At 31.5% G+C, this 17,815-nt stretch overlaps 1 protein-coding gene across 1 annotated transcript in view; it reads right to left on the bottom strand.

Moving 5' to 3' along the window:
* LOC129217477 (WD repeat-containing protein 7-like) overlaps positions 1–17,815 on the bottom strand; it is a 78,223-nt gene that overhangs the window by 20,862 nt on the left and 39,546 nt on the right. Inside the window, exons 12-19 of the mRNA XM_054851782.1 lie at positions 13,519–13,681; positions 10,938–11,158; positions 8,265–8,460; positions 4,783–5,115; positions 3,364–3,495; positions 2,533–2,645; positions 1,795–2,084; positions 60–278 (exon numbers count right to left, since the gene is read on the bottom strand). Of these exons, the coding sequence (XP_054707757.1) occupies positions 60–278; positions 1,795–2,084; positions 2,533–2,645; positions 3,364–3,495; positions 4,783–5,115; positions 8,265–8,460; positions 10,938–11,158; positions 13,519–13,681 (1,667 nt within the window). The remainder of the gene's footprint in view (positions 1–59; positions 279–1,794; positions 2,085–2,532; positions 2,646–3,363; positions 3,496–4,782; positions 5,116–8,264; positions 8,461–10,937; positions 11,159–13,518; positions 13,682–17,815) is intronic.

Below are 17,815 nucleotides of genomic sequence, written 5' to 3'. Positions count from 1 at the left end.
AGATAAAATATGATAAAAATATACAAAGCTACAAATTAAACTTGGGCAAAATAAATTACCTGTGCAGCTTCCGTCTCCGTTCTTGCTCAGGAATAAAAGTAGCACTGTTCATAGACATCAAAGTATTGGCTAAGGCAATTATAGCTAATAAATGAGTAGTTGTTATGGCTAAAGATAATTCCCAGTGACCCTTTGATGAAAATATTCGAGCTCTTTCCTCTTCCTCCACTAACTCTGGTGGGATAGCAGGAGGCACTAGTTTGATATGCTTGCCTTCTCTAAATTAAATACAGTAGAAAATTACTACAAGATTTCCATGAAGAAAAGTAGTTAAATTTCTATAAAACACCACAACGCAGTTTTGACAAAAATGAAACAAAAGTCTAATAAAATGAACAATTAAAAAAAAAGGGGGAAAAAAAACAATTAATATAAGTAGGTTTTAAAGCTAAGAATATTTCAACTTACAAAAGAAAAACACATGTTTTTTTTTTTTGCTTTGAAAAAATAATTAAGCAATCTTTAAATGCATATTAAAAATAGCAAACATGAAGGAAAATGAATGTTATGGTTAAAACATTAGTTGTTTAAGAATGTTAATTATATTGCTTTGTATAAATAAGTCATTGATGATATTGTTTTTTCTTTGGCAGTAATTTAGAAAACATTCAAAACTGTTTATTGATTGAGCAATGTATTTAAAACATGAAATTTGAAATTTACTTTTACAATTACCAGTTATTTATTCTGTTTAAAAATTGAAAAGAAAAACATTACTGTACAAGCATTTTACATTAGTATGAGCAAAAAACTTAATACAAACAGGTATCCTGTTAAACTTTCATTCCTCTCTGCATATTACTTATTAACTCAAAAAGTTGCAGATCCTTTGTCGAAAGCTAAACTAATGTCTAAAAAGTGTTTTAAAGCTCAGGGTTTGAATTTGAGACACCACAAGAATTATAGTAAAAAACTGAAAACATTATTAATGCAAAAGTACTTTTAAAGTTGGTACCTTTGTTAAAAAAAATATGCAGCATACATTTAAAATACTTATTAAGCAGTTTTTGAACTCAATTTTTTAAAAAGCACATTGCCTTGCAGGGGCAAATCTAGAATTTTTTTTCTCCCTACTTATTTTTGAGAAAGTATTGCATCAACATTTTATTTTTGTGAAAGTCCTTTTTTTTCTCAGCATTGCTTTTGTGTTTTTTTAAAGGCACATTCTAATTTTGTAAAAGAAAATTAGAACAACTTAAATTTTAGTTTGAAAGTGTAAATGTTATCTAGTACTATTGTTTCTAACCGTTTTTTTTTTTTTTTTTTGGAGGGGAACGGGAGTTAATATCTTAAGCAGTACAAAAATACCATCGTATTTTAGCTCAATAAGCTTTGTACTGTGTACAATTCAGGAAATTATCAGAAAAACAGCACTCCATAACAGTTGCTAAGAGATTGCGATAAAATTGTGTAAAAGCACTTAGGCGAAAAATGAGTTAAAAGACTACGAAAAAAGTTGTTACTAAAGCAATTGTTCATATAAATCAGCTAAGCATTTTATGAGTAAATTTAGTTTTAAACAAAAACAAAATTTTTACGAAAATGGATTTTTGTGAAATTTCCAGCTTTTTAATGTTGTTTTTGTGACGATTTTCAAAATAAGTTTTGTGAAGCTGCAGATTTTATTACTTGATTTTTGTGACAGTAACGATTTTTAACTATGATTCTCATGAAGGTAGTAAAATCAGCCTGTATTTAGCCTTGGTATTTATTTATTACAAAAAAGATGCTTACACAGCAGCCACCTTCGGAGTTCCATCTTGCTTTATTGTATGAAGATAGGTGGGCAAAATCAATGACATGTGCCCTCCACGAGATAGTAAACCAAAACATACTGGGCGCATTGGTCTTAAAAGACCTAGTTTACTTTCACATACACGATCCAACTCGGAATCAAGGCCCCAAGCATGAAGAATTGAAAGCAAAAGCTGGGCAATTTCCATTGTCAAATTCGTCTCAGCCAGATTCATCTGTTTCCCCTTTCTTCCCGGAGCTTCGGCACTTCCGGAGCTGCCACCAGAATCCTGTTAAAATATGCACAAGAATACAGTAACTATCAACATAAACTATCAGACCAGAAGCTGATTCATTTAAAAAGAGGAAGTAATTGTTTCATTCTTGTATGCAATATTATATTCATATTTTGTCTTATTTTCGAAATTACAAAAGGTTATAATGTTGCTTAAAATTTGTATAGAAAACATCCATTTTAATTGATCACACAATAAAATGAAAAATAAAAAAAAAGTCGACTTTATAAACTGAAACTGTAACAAATTTAAAACTCAAAATATCATATTCCTAAAGTATGACATTCAAATTCGATATTCCTATGACAAACGTTGCTTAAATATTACTATGAGTACAAACAAAATCTGCACGGATTATGTCATAAGTAATTTTTTTTTGGTTTAGCACATAAAAGTTTTCATGAGCATATTTTTGCTTTAACATAATCACGGCATTATCTACCTTGCGACGAATAGTTATTTCTCCAGAAGTAGTTTTGAAGCCAACACTTTCAGCCTTAGCTTGGATTTTTTGAGCTGCATTCTCAGCAGTGTCTTTGACTTTGGCGATAAGACCTAATAAGGAGAATGATTGTTTTAGTATTCCATTATATAAAAACATGAACTATCAAAAAAAAAAAAAAAATGCACATGATTTAATATTTTTGGAAAAAATATTGTTACTGCAATAACATATTGTTAAATCCACTTAGATTTCTCAACAAGATATACTCATTCTTCCTCTAAAATTTCCTTGCAGCAAAAGTTCTCACAATTTGCTGAGGAGTGGCACAAAAAATAATTATAACTGTCATTACTTTTCATAAAGGATTTTGCTGCTTGCGTTTCAGCATATCAAGCTTTTTGTAATAAATTAGTCATATTTTTGCGATCAGTGTTGTGATTGTAATTAAAAAAAATAAGTAAAAAGTAGATGTTTCTCTTTTTTTTTTTTACTTTTTTGATGCCAAATTAAGAATGAGTTTAATTTATTACTGAGGCACTGAGAAGCAAAGAAACACATTAGTATGTGCAAAAGGAATGGCAACATATATCGCTGATAATGAATGAAGAAATAATTGTTGGGAGCAACAATATACTTTTTGTTGAGAAACAAATTACAATTTAAAACAACAAAGTAAGCTAGAAGTGTTTGTTTTTATAAACAAATTTCAATTCCTATACAGAATGAATTCAATAAGCATATATTTAGCTAAACAGAAATCTAATTTTTATTTTATATCAGAAAACACACACTGTTATAGCATGTTAAACAAATTCAGAACATAAAAACCTGAGAATTTCCTTTGAGCTTCAGGAGAACTGGAAAGAGCTAAATACTTTTGGTGTTCTGACACATTAATAAGACCTTGAATTTCAAGTTGCCCAGGAGATAATGATGAATATTCTTCAGTCAAAAGTTGGACTACAGAAAAGGAATATAAAACTTTTATTACTTTTCATCAATTTGAAACTTTTTTTGCAAATATTTATTACATAGTCATGAAATGTGTCAAAAAAAAAAAAAAAAGACAGATAGATGCTCTAATTTGAACACATTAAGTTAATGGTGCATCATAAAAAAATTTGATCAAAATACATTTACAACATAATGAAGGGACAATGAATCTCAATTGGAATTTTCATTTATAAAGCTTGTTCAACAATGCAATGGCTTGCATTATACCAGAGGTAGGCAACCCGTCGATCGCGATCGACCGGTAGATCCCGAGCCCTTTCCAGTTGATCACATACAACCTTCTGGACTATTTTTTTGTAAGATAACCTTTAATACGCATTATTTCAGGGAAACAAATGGGCTCAACTTCTTAATCAAAATTCATTTGAATACATTTGAAAACATTCCTGTCACTGCTGGAAGTGCCATAATTTATTAATTTCATTGAGAACTTCTTTTTGCTATTACTTCTTGAAAAATGTACTCAAAAAGTACTATAGATTTGCAGTTTACCAATTTTTAAAGTGGGAAAACATTGTTTTTAATGGCATTTTACCGATGGTACAGTGAAGAAGGGAGCCCCGCTCCCCCCCCCCCTCCCAAAGTCAATCTTAGTGCCTGCCAAAATTAGAAAGTAGATTGGCATTTAGTTTATGTTACGTACCACTGCATTAAACCAACAGCTTGGTTATCACATCCAGAGACTGTATTTTCATCCTTATTGTGGACACATCAATCTGGAACAGTGAATGACCGAGCTGGAGGCAGATTTTATCTCATTGAAGCTAAGAGTGCCAATGGCAGTTTAATCAACAGGCTACATAGGAAACGAAATTTCCAAAATGTTTTTGAAAGAGTCTGCATCATATAAAATGCTAGTTTAAAGCCAAACCCTCAAGTCAGGCTGACTATTTTATTTTACCAGGTTCTACTCAACTACAGAGTAACAAATTTTTACTAAACATTTACACAAAATTCATCCTAATTCATTAGAATGATACATTCAAACAAGAAAAAAATTAGATGTAAACCGCATATTCAGATGCAGATAGCAATATATTACAAAGGGAATAAAATGTCCTTTAGCCTTATACACATAGTTAAGTTACAAAAAATAAGTAAATGTATAAATAAATAAATTAGAAGCACAATTTCGCAAAACATTGTAGAGAAAATTCAAAAATGAGACAGAAATGTACATAAAATGTGCTACACGCTAAAATTTAAGTAACAGTAAAAATAATGCTATTTTACCTACTAAGGCTTCAATATCAAAAAACAAAACATGGCTATCTTGATCTTTAGGATTAGTGCGAAGCCCCTGAATAATCAGTGGTTGAGCTCTTGACCTCTGCATTTCACTTCCATCACCAGTATGTTGAGAAGACTCATGAGAATGAGGTTGATGTAACTGATTAAAACCCCACTGAGCAGCATTCCGAATCGCAGCTAAATTCCGATGCCGTAAGCCACGGAAAAAGTGAATAGCAGGATTTGTCATTCGATCACCAGAACTAACGACATTTTCATCACATGCACTCAAGATTTCTTCAGCAGATAGACCCTGAACATACCTGTCCAGATGACCTAGAAAGGAGTTTGAAATATGTTAGCACCAGCAAAACAAGATGTAATTCACTAAAATTAAAATTAAATTAAAGGATAGGCAGCCTGTTAGAGGAAGAGAGGGATGGGGGTAACTGCTCCCTCAATTTTCAGAGTTATATCGATTGAAAAATGATTTTTTCTAGGTGGATTGATTTATTTCACGAAAGTAAAAGCTACAAATTCCAAATAAATAAACTTTTTTCATCTTATTTCATAAAAATAGAACTTTAAAATGGAAGGGGAAAATCTATGGTGGCCATCCGTCACAATTTTTTATTCCATATTCCACATTTTTAGAAGCTATTAAATCAGTAATATTAATATCCAGTAACTAAACTAGCCTATTTTTCCAAATAAATAAATAGCTTCAGGGGCAATGCCCCCAAACCCCTTCAATTCTTTGGAATCCCCACTTTTTTCATGCACCAGCAGCCTATGAATTAAAGGGCAATATTTTTTGTAATTTTTAAGCTTCATTTCATATTATATCCAAGGGTGCCCACCTGGGGGGGGGGGGGGGGAGTTCATGGTGCAGACTGCATCAATGAAATTTTTAGGGGGGGGGGCAATTTGAGGTGCATTTTTCTCTTTTTGGGAGGGTGTTCTCGTTTTTGAGGGGTCTTTGCAATATTAAGGGGGTCAGGGGTAGAAGTGATTGACTTGCCGCATATAGGACATTTTCAACAAGAAATATAGGACAAATATAGGACACATTATCTGAATAGTTTCGATATGAAAAAAGAAATAATACATATTATTTAGTTATTCTAACCAGTGATTTTGTTTAAAAAAAAACCCTCAAACAAAATTATAACTTACACCTGAAATGAGTTTTCTGAAGCTGAAAGAATAATTTTTGAGAAAACTTTATAGACAAAAAAAAAATTGAACAAAGTGAAATCTATTGATAATTAATACAGCAACTCACAAGTTTTGCAGGGATAGAAGTGTCACAAACAGTTTATATTAATCTCTACATAGTATAAAATGAAGTCTCCAAAAAGCGTCTGTTTGTTTGAACTCGCAAAACTCGAGAACTACTCGGTCGATTTTGCTCAAAGTTTCAGTTTGTTCCTTTAAATCCTGAGAAGGTTTTCAGACCAGTTCGAAAACAATTCGAGGAATGGTTCCTTTTTTATTCCAATTTAGGGCCAATTTTCACATAAATTCCCGAATATGGGGGCGAAAAATTACTCACAAATAGTAATATTATCTATCGTTGGAAAGGGAAGAATTTTCCGCGTTCTACGCAATTTGTTCCAATGCTCTAACTTCATTGAGGCGAGAGCTTTTTACGTTTTTAACTCGAATTTGTTTAGGATTAGCTGAAATTTAGGCACTACTTTCTTCATTAAATGAACCAATAAAAAGTGAAGGAATTGTCCTACAGTTTTCTTTTTGACTGCATTGGAAAAAGCGACCTTTTTTACTCCAGATCTAACTCGACCTATGGTCGAAAAAATAAGCTTTTATCTCGAAAGGAAAAAAAGTTACAAGCCGAAGAAAGCCAAGAAATCTCGATTCCATTCAAATTGTGAACCATTTTCTTTCGCATTTTAATTTCTTAAACTTATTTTGTTTTGTTTCCATGGTTACGCATTTTAAATCCATCTTTCTGGATTTAGTTTCTTAAAAGTATTTTAATATCTGTCGTCATTGTTTGGAAAGGAAATCATGATGGATGTTTTTATTTATTTTTTACGCTTGGTTGTTGAATATACGTCACTTGACACAATTTTTATTTTCAAGGTAGACCGGGCAAAGCCGGGCAACGCAGCTAGTAAATAAATAAAAACCATCTTTGTGTTGAGAACTAACAGGAAATAACCAATGCTTTGTAGCACACATATACAGATATTTTGTGCTATAAAATTCCACAAAAAGAAAAGATTGCAAAAAGAATATTAAAACATTCCAATCAGAAAATGCACTGAACACAAAAATATATCAGCGAAAACGAAAACCCGCTGGAAAACAAAACAAGCGGCTGTTGCCAAACGTAAAATTCTAAAACCAACTTCAAACTTCGTTCTCGAAACTCCACCCACTACAGTGACGTCATATTACTGTAGCCAATGAAAGAAGATGCTTGTTGCAGGATTTAGTCAGTTGCGGTTTTTAATTTGAAATTCGTTTGCACATGTACTTTCAACGAAAAATCCGAAAGTCAGATATTTTATTTACTATTGTTTTAAAGAAATAAATTGGATAAAAAACAGAAACATAGGAAATATAAGACATTTTTCAAAAATATAGGATGATTTTGATGCTTTTTTTGAAAATATAGGAAATATAGGATATATAGGACCACTTCGACCCCTGGGGGGTGCACCTCTGTTCTTAAGGGGGGGGGCATCCCTGTTATATCCCATAGTAATTAGACAACTTCATTTTTTTTTGGTGTGCATTCAGGAACAACATCAATACACATTTACATATTAAACACATTGATCACTACTGTCATGTGATTGTAAGAAAGAGATTCTCAGAAAATAGTGCCCCCTGAATTTGTTATCTTTGTTGTGTTGTTCTTGATATAGATCATAAAAGCCTTTGGAGATCTATGTTTTGTAAATAATGTAGGATAATATGGAAGCAAATATGATTGCAGAAGTATTCTGTGGGATTGTACATTGAAACAGAAAAATGGATTACAGTATTAAGTTACAAATCTACCAAACACGGGAAAAAATTATCTGTTGCAATTACCACTATGCATTTAAATTAATTATAAAATTTTAGATCGGGCATCAAAGGAAGTGGAAAATTTTCATTACTATTTATATTTTTAATTCACCACAATTTCATATAAATAAAAAAACTCAGCAATTAGAACAGTTCCAAAAACAATCATTTTTAATGTTAACTATGCAGGTTTGATTATATGTTGTAGGCTATATACAAAAAGGAATCTACATCTGTAGTTATCAATTTTATAATGTATGTTGCTCTATTTTTCCTTAAAGTTTTGTCACTAAAAAAACAGGTACGATAAAATTGATAAATTGTAATTGACTTCAACATTCATTTAGAATTTAAAATTACACAAAAAAATGTAATACTTACATGTAAATGAGCTGAAATTGAAATTTAATCAATCAATAGTCAGTAAACTTCAATATAATTACCTGTTTCCATTTCCCAGACGTATACTGAGCCATCAGCACAGCCTACAACCATAAAATCATCTAATGGGCGCCATTTTATCACTTGAATAGGAAATAAATGTCTACTAGCTAGCATTATGCATTTCTTATCTTTCAAAGCAAGCAGAGCAACTGAATGATCGCTGGCAACAGAGCAAATAGACTGTAGAACACGATTCTATAGTAAGAAAAAAATATATTAATATACTATTAATTAAACATCTAACTGATACTCAAAAAAAAAAAAAAAAAACACACATAACATTTCTTGGTGCTCGAAAAGTTACAGCAAAGCATTATTGTATTAAAAACCATTTAGTTTTGAAGTGATCAAAATCTAAAGGACCATTTGTTCATTATTTTATACATTAAATTACCAGTACAATATGTAAACATTCTATACCTTAAGAGTAATGTTATTCTGTTGTGTTTCTCAAATAGGGAATAGACGAAAATGCTCAAAGTAATTATTTTCAGTGAAGCTTTAACAGCACTATGAAAATTAGATGAAAGGAAGATAAAAGAAAAGGGGGAAGAGGTGTACCCATTATTCATGTAGACTTGCTCGAAATTATGCCTCTTAAATTTTTAATATTTATGTTCTTTCAGTTATGTGTGAAGAGAGTTTACTTTCAACATGCAACAAATGTTGTGCATTCAGTGGAAGAAACAATAACTTTTACACACTGTTTGTAAACAGCAAAAAAGAAAAATCAGAACATAATTAATGAGGAGTCATCTAATTTATTCTTATTTTTCTAAATATATCTAGTCAAATCCCACTGTAATGAACCCGCAACAAACTGACTTTGAGAGATTGCTATACCCGAGGGTTTGCTACCCCCATCCGATCTTCCAAAAAAAAAAAGGTTCAAAATAGAAAAACCATAAGACACTTCTGCAAAAATCTTAATTATATGATAGAAATTTAACTTTTTCTATGCAGAAAAAGCTTTTCATTTACCTGCAGGTTACTGCTAAGCTTACAGGGTTACGAGCGAGATTAAAAATCAGCAGAAAACACATGAACGAACTCGTTGTTCCAGAACACCCAAAATTGCTCTTGGCTATCATGGACTGGCAAGCTACATACAATATACTGACAACCCGTTTATTCCCTATTCCAGAAACCAGATGGATGAGTCTAAACAAGGATGAAACTACAGTCTTTAAATGGGATAACCAGACTGTTAGTATATTGAATGTAGCTCTGGCTCATGGGCAGTAACTTACTGGCAAGACGTTTGCAAAATCCCGAGTGTTTGTAAATTAGAGGCTCCTAAAATTGAGTGTTAGCTGTAATTTTATCTTCTGCCTAACTCTTCATTGAGCCACTATAGAATGAGGGGCCTAATAGTGACTTTATATTGCAGTTTCACTGCATATATCTTCAAAAACACATGATAATTGTCCACAGGTAAAACATCTATTTAATTCAGACCTCATTGAAAACTCATTTAATCTGACCACTCACAAATGAATACATAATGCAAAATTCAGTGTGTAATATAATAGCAAACTTACTTAACTTAGTGTAATATAATAGCAAAAGATTTCATAAATTGAATCAGATAAAAATTCTCATTGACAACCAGAGCTAGATAATGTAGACGCACGCATGCATGCCGTGCGCGGATACATCCGCTGGCGTGCGGATACATTCGCCGCGGAATTGCACGTTGTCCGATAATCGTAAAAGCTCTTAAATAAAAGATAAAGATTAGATCAATTAAAGATCAATTTGAAACGAAAAAGTAAAGACAATATCTTTTCTTCAAATTCGTTTAAAATTAATATTGATATTATTTATTTAGATTGTAAAAATAATTACAAGATGTATATAGTACACCCACTCGTTCGGTGGATGTATTCACTGTGTGCACGCGCATCTCGCGATAATTGTTCAAGTTCTTACTTTTCACTTTTAATTTGTTTTAAACTGATATTATTTAATTAATTTTAAAAATTATTAATAGATAGTATGTACGCAAGCGCGTAAGGCGAATATATTCACTGCTGTGCGGATACATTCGTTGTGAGCACGCGCGTCTCACGACAATCATTCCGGTTCTCCTTAACTTCTAATTTGTTTAAAATTAATATTGCTAATGTAAAACTTAGTAATCATAGCTAGATAATATAGACTGCTAAAAGAAGCTTAGTGTTTAAATTTTGAAATTTAATTTAGGTCTTTGCATCCATAGGCCCACATAATTGGCATGAAAATTAGTTCCTTGTAACATCAAAGCATATACCTGCAAGTATTTATTTCTTATGATTAAAAATGTTTTTTTTTTTTTTTTTTTTAAATTTAGAATGCAGACACTCCCCCTTCCCCCGTTTTTATTTTCTTTCTTTTTTTGTACATGATAGACAATGATTAGCTTGCAAATACTTTTGAGTTGCGTGCGCAGATACTTAATATTTTTATCTGATTCTGTTGACAACATGAAATTACATGTCTCTGAATCAGCATAAATTACATAAATGAAACATAGCAAAATTCTCAATGATATCAAAAAAATGTAGGAAGTGTATTTAAAAAATAGATTTTAAACACATTTAATCTTTTCACAACTAAAACTAATGCAACAGAATACTTCCCTCACATTTTTTTAATGTTTTTTTTCTTTTTCATTTGTTTATCATACTTACATTGCAATTTACTGGTGGAACAAGCAACTGCGTAATTTCTCCTGCGTGAATACAGAACCGATACAAAAGAGTTCCAGTGTAGATATCCCATAGGCAAACAGAAAAATCAACTCCGCCAGAAAGCAAATGCGCAATGTCATATCTGTTATGAATCAAATGGGGATAAAGCAGACAGTTTACTCTTCCATTATGTCCATGAAGTAACTGGTGTGGAGGCCAATCTATCAGGAAAAATAACATTTCAGATAAATACAAATGTTTAAACATGTATCAAATCTTGAGGGGGGGGGGGGAGATGTGGCTAGCTATCAACTATGCATGGTTTTCATTTAAAAGAAAAGATAATTTAAAAAAAAAACTTCCAATTGAGAATCTCCAAACATGTAATACAAAATATGATTCTAGTTTATAGAATAACATTCAAACAAAGTATTCTAGTTTATAGAATAACAATCAAAGGATGAGCACATTGCATTGCAATTTAATATATAAATGAACACTTTAAGGAATTTTTTGGGAAATAAATGATATAAATAACAGAAAAAATTAACAGTTGGATCATTTCACAGTATTTGGCTGTGAAATACCCCATAGGTAAAGCTAAATCTTGAAATATTAACACTTCTTTCAATGAAAAGTATAAAAAATTGTTGAAAATAATAGATGACTCCGGTATCTATAAACTTACAGTGAAAAAATTATAAATATTTCAAGATTTAGCTATATGTATCAGAAATTTCATAGCTAAATACTGCAGAGTGAAAAGGAAAATAAGAAAAAAGAACAATTTACTGACCAAGTTTTATCAAGTAAGTTATTCCTACATCAGGGGTCTGAGTGGTGATTTCAAAAATTTTATTACACAATTTTAATAAAAATTTTAGAACATTTTTTTAGGACAACAAATATCAAGTTTTTATTAACTTAAATATAATTTAAATTAAAGATATCATGTTTTTTTAAACTTAAATGTAATTTATAAGCTTGATTTTTGTAGTGGATGATAAAATGTTTAAATTAAATCTTGATGAAAACTACAATAGAATGCATTCAATCTTTTATTTGTCAACACAATAACACATTATGAAGTAGAAATATATACCACATACCCAGTAGGATTAATTTATGTCCGATTGTTTCCTTACTTGCTTTGTTGTTGATCCAAGTGAATTGCAAAGAATGATGAAAAAATATCCTTAATAAGGAGAGATTTCAAGTAGGGTGCAAGTCCAAAATTTATTGTGTACTTAACTTTTATCCGATAATTTGATACTTTTTGCTACCTCAGAATTATCAAAAACATCCCTGTAAATTACAGATAAATCATTTAAAGATGCAAATGAATAATTGCTCGTTTACGGTAACTAAAACTAAAAAAACCTCTGCTTTCGAAATTTTATCTTGGAGTGAATTTCTGGAATTTAAAATACAACTAGATTTTTCAAGCTACTTGTCAACCTCTTATATCTTGCTGCATCAGCATGAGACAATACCTGTGAAATTCCTTGATTATCAATATTGGAAAGATGATGTCCAATCAGAACAAAATGCTTTAAATTCACCCTTTTTTTGCACGGCACCATGTGCTGATCCTGCATCCACTTCTGTTTGCTTTTCCCAACCGCAAGGAAGATAATTTCATTTTCTGAGACATTTTAATAAAACAAATTACTATTTACATTTTTAAAGCAAAAAGTTTTTTGAACCAAATGTTTATATTTGGGTTCCAACTGAACACATTGTATTTATTTTATTTCAATTAGCTATGATACCTCTCACATCACCCCCTCCCTCTGCCACAGAATTGCAATTTGAGAGAAGGGGGGATAACTCCCCTCCCCCGGTTCATATTTTTTATTCCTTATCAAAGCGAAACAAACCAAAAATATCAGATGCTATTCCTTTCCCCTAACTCTTTTTCTGCAACCTTTGCTGCTGAGCTGTTTATTTTATTTTTACATATTTTTTGCAGAAAAGGAATGACTGCAAGAGTTACAAAGTATAGATAAAACAAACAACTTTACATTGAGCATGTGTTTCGGCTAACTGCACCCCCCTCCTTCCCTTCTTCTCCAGCAAAAAAAGCAGCAGCACAGGTTTTTCTCTTTCTTTCTTAGAGAAAATTTCTTAGGGTTTACGAAGTTTATTTTATCCTAAAATATAGACATATCATCATAAAAAGTTTTATATTTTGACGGAATTTTATTTTTCTGCCCAAGTAAGGGACGAAACAATGCAAATTTTAGGAATTTTAGGACAAAACTCAAAATTTTAGGAGTTTTATAACAAAATTTGAAATTTTAGGAATTCTAGAATTTTTAGGACAACTCCTACCCCTGTAACTACATACTAATGTTATCGATTAACATAATGATTTCATGGTTTAGAAATCTAGTATTGGAATCTCAGAATAGAGCTATTTGGAAAAAATAGGCTTCGGAATCTGCACGCACTAATAATTTTTCAATACGCCATAATGACTTACATTTCAAGTAATAAAGTAATGAAAATTATTTAGTTTCAAATACTACTCTTCACAATTTTTTTTTTTTTTAATGTAGTAGTGTGATTTGTAACAAACCTTCATATGTCTGATGCTTTCCATACAATAACTGTAACAGAACTGTTTGAGTGGCAGAGATAATTAGGATTGACCCATCTTCTCTCCCACAAACTAAGCGACCTTGAAGAGGCAGGTATACACTTGCAGTGAGCTTCAAATGAGCAGCATCAGGAGCATGGTACTACGAGAGCATAAATTCACATGAATGAACTACAAAACATCTGCATTAAGATATTTTTTTATACAAGCTGAAGAAGAAAAAATAGTTTATACTCATTTTATTTTACCAAATTATATCGAAAAAATAATAACATGAAGTAAGACAATATACATAAATACAAAATTACACACACTACCTTTTCACATCAGCTACAAATGTTTTGGAACATTGTGGTTAAAGTTAGGCTTGCCAGATTTCTGAAATTTTCAACCAGGACACCGGAATCCCCCCCCCCCCCGACAGGATAGCGAGTATTCAAAAGGGTACACCCCTTTTCGGTTTTTCGGGTGTTTTTAAGGTTAGTTCATTCCCAATGCTATGAATCAATGTTTATTAATTATGAGCCTAAACCAGGGGTAATAAATAATACATGAGACATTTAAACATTTACTTTCCTATATGTTAATCTTTTTATGTTACTATATTAAGAGGAAAAACTTTGAATGAGGAACATAAATTTGATCAATATTTACATATTCTCTGCATTGGCTAGGACTTTATTAGAATGCCTTTTTTGTTTTTAATCTTGTTGTAAAAATCTTCACAAGCTAATCTGATATTAATTTTACAAGTCAGTGTTACAAATCTGTAACTCAGAGCCAGACTAATGAAAGTCACATAATCACTACTTTAAAGGAGATAGGAAAAACATTTGTCTGGCGCATGCAAAGGGTAGGATGTGCACTCTTTTAACACAAGTAAATAATTACAGAGCATTTTTTTTTATAGAACTATGTTTGCATGACTCGTTGTGGACTAGGATTACAATGCAGTAATAAATAAAATTTTGCAATTCTTGGACTTACGTCAGTCTGATTGAGGTCCAGAAATGACAAAGTTATTATTTTAAATAATCCTTCAGTTAATTATTTTTAGACTTAAATATGTATATACACATAGAAATACAAATGTAGCTTTTTACATGAGTATACTCGGAGTAACACATATCTGTACGCATATTCTCATGTGTACACGTACATACACATATTTTCGCTTGTGTGCAAGCATAAGTATGTATATACACAATTAAAAGCAAATTTACCTCTGTACACGAGTATACTCGGGGTAACACGTATCTATACCCATATTATCATGTGTACTCGTATATACACATATTTACTTGTTTATAAACGCATAAATATGCATACACACGTAGAAATACAAATGTGCACCATCGTACACGAGTATACTCGGGTTAAACTCTTATCAATAAGCCTAGTGTCGTATGCACACGTACTTACTCGTATATACACATATTTTCTCGTATATGCATGCATCAATATGTATATACATGTTTAAATAGAAATTTACCTCTGTACATATACTCAGGGTAACACGTATGTTTACATATATTCTCGTGTGTACATGAACATACTTATATATATATACGTCATTCTCATTATATCAGGGGTCTGTCCAGGATTTTTCACAGGGTCCATTTTTTGTGAAAAATCAAATAATTTTGTGAAAAAAGAATTAATTTTGTGAAAAATAAAAAAAATTCGCAAAAAAAAAATTCTTAAAACGAAATTTTACAATTTAGAGATGGCACAAACTGCATCAATTAAACTTAAAGTTGAGTGTTTTCCTCTTCTATGTCGAGAAAATCATTCTGGATATTTTTTCTGATATTTGGCGGGGGGGGGGGGGGGGCATCGCTCTTTCAAGTATCAATATTTATCTACCATTCTGCATTATGTTAAATTTTATACTAGATATATTTCTGTACAATATTTAAAATAATTGTAACAAAAATATAAATAAATAAAACAAAATTCAGAATAGGGTTCAGCATTCAACTTTTTGACCCAAGACACTCTTAAAAAGCACAGAATTTCGTTTAAAACTTATAAATTCCGTGATTTTAACAAAAATAAAAAGATATTTCAATTGTTTACCTCTTAACAAAGCGTAATAATCATCAAAAATTCGAAAAATCGGATTCCCCTGGCGGATGCAAAGAGATCGCAATTCTCAAAGTGAAGGCATCAAAAGTATAAAAACGGCTTGTAAAAGAAATATTTTTGATAAAACTATTTTAAAATTGCATTTTAGAGTCCTATGATAACATATCATTAATATCTGTGGACACAGTTGACCCCCCCCCCCAAAAAAAAAGGTACAGATGGGATATACCCCCCATTTGGCGACATTCAATTTTTTTGCACAAAATTAAAATATTTTTCTCGCCAATGAGGCGATAATGTTTTATGCATGGCATCCCTGGCCAAACTAACCTGTGTTTAGCAATCCGAAGGCAATCTTACAGATCTGTTCAAACTTGTTTACTTGGGTTGTTTGGGTTTCACGCAGGAGAGATACGTGGTGTTGTTTAGTGCAATATACCTTACAGGAATGCTTATTTTGTGTTAGTTTAAATTCAGTAGTTGTGTTTTGAAGTAAAAACATTAGAAAATGCCAGTTTCTTCAAACTTGAAGGTTAATTAAAAGTTAACTCCAACGTGGTGTGTATCAGTAACGTGCCATTGTCATATGATGTATTGTTTTAGACTGAGTGAATATTTATACCATATAAAAAGGTAAGTTCTTTATTTTAGAATTCAAAAAAACCTCTCACTTCTAAAATTCTTTGTTTTTACAAATCCTTGAGGGGTTCTTGTAGTTTTTAACTTTATTTTTACGGTATGTAAATTAATTTTACAGAAATAGAACGGTTATTTTGTTCTAAAAGTTAATACTTATCGATGCCATGAATTATTTAGACATTCTATTAACGTGCCTCCTTTAGGTACTGAATTTTATGTTAACAATTGAAAGTTCTTTCGGTTGTACTCTTAAAAATGCTGAATTTTATTAATAAATCTGCACAATAATGGTGCATATTTCACACTTAAAACTGTGTCATTATTGCACACTGAACGGAAGGAGCCACCCTTGGGTGTCTCCATGAAAATATACATAACTGAGACCATACTCCGACTGTAATGTATATTAACAGTCGGAGGAATAACGGAGCGAGGTCCTGGCGAGCCAGAGGTCTCATAGTACTTTCGTAATGAGACCTCGGCTCACTATGAGACCGAGGGCTCGTATCCCGGAGAAATGATGAAAAACAAATTAATGCATTAATTTCGACTTGTAATTAATACAATAATTTATTTCATTGTATTTTAATATGTTTACAAAAAACCCCGGCCCTGTACATTTTTGAAGCATATATTTGTGATGTTTTTTGTTGTGCTTTTATGTTGTTTTTATATATATTGTGTTCTGAAGTGCTTTGATCATGTTTTTTTATCTGATTTTTTCCTGTTGGCGCTAAAAAAGCATTGCTAAGAACGATGTATGACATATGTCGTCATACATCGTTTTCTTGGCGACGCTTTCTTGGCGCCAACAGGAAAAAGTCGCCAAGGGTGGGGTATATCACATCAGTTCCAAAAATAATAATAATAATAAAATAAAATAAACCATCTATTCAGCATTTTAATTTTTGACTCATAACAGAAAATGGAATTTTGCTTTAAAAACTTGAAATGAGAGTTCTAACAGAAATAAAGAGACTTTTCATTTATTTGAATCCTAATTAAGCGAAGTAAGCTGGAAAATAGAACAAAATGTGATTCTCATATCGGATGTTAAAAGATTGCATTTTTCAAAATGTAGACATCTAAAGAAAAATAAAAATGGTAATTAAAAGAGTTTATTCAAAGTTAATCATCCTTGTTGGCATCGAAAAATCAAAATCCATATAATTTTCTCCCAAAATAACAATTAAACATCGCACTGCACCGTAAAAACGCAAATATTGACAAACGGACAAAATGATGAGAATATTTTCTAATCAAGTCATTATAAAGGTTCAACGCCAGATGCTAAGTGGTGATAGTTTTGAAGTTGGTAACCCTATCTGAAGCGATCATATTTTTTCCTCACCCTTACTCCCTTTGCAGTTCTAAGTTCATTCTGCAGATATATATTATTATTGTTTATTAAATCATGAGCGGGAGAAAAGTGCTTACCAATGCCTTTTCAGAAAAGTTTACAACAACACCTTTGCTAATTAGCTGTGATAAAACAAACAACCATTATATTTATTTGGCAGTAGCAATTATTTATTGCTTTTGCCGATTT

The sequence above is a fragment of the Uloborus diversus genome, chromosome 2 (assembly GCF_026930045.1).
Source record: "Uloborus diversus isolate 005 chromosome 2, Udiv.v.3.1, whole genome shotgun sequence".
Lineage (NCBI taxonomy): Eukaryota > Metazoa > Arthropoda > Arachnida > Araneae > Uloboridae > Uloborus > Uloborus diversus.
This window is presented reverse-complemented; position numbering and strand designations above follow the sequence as displayed.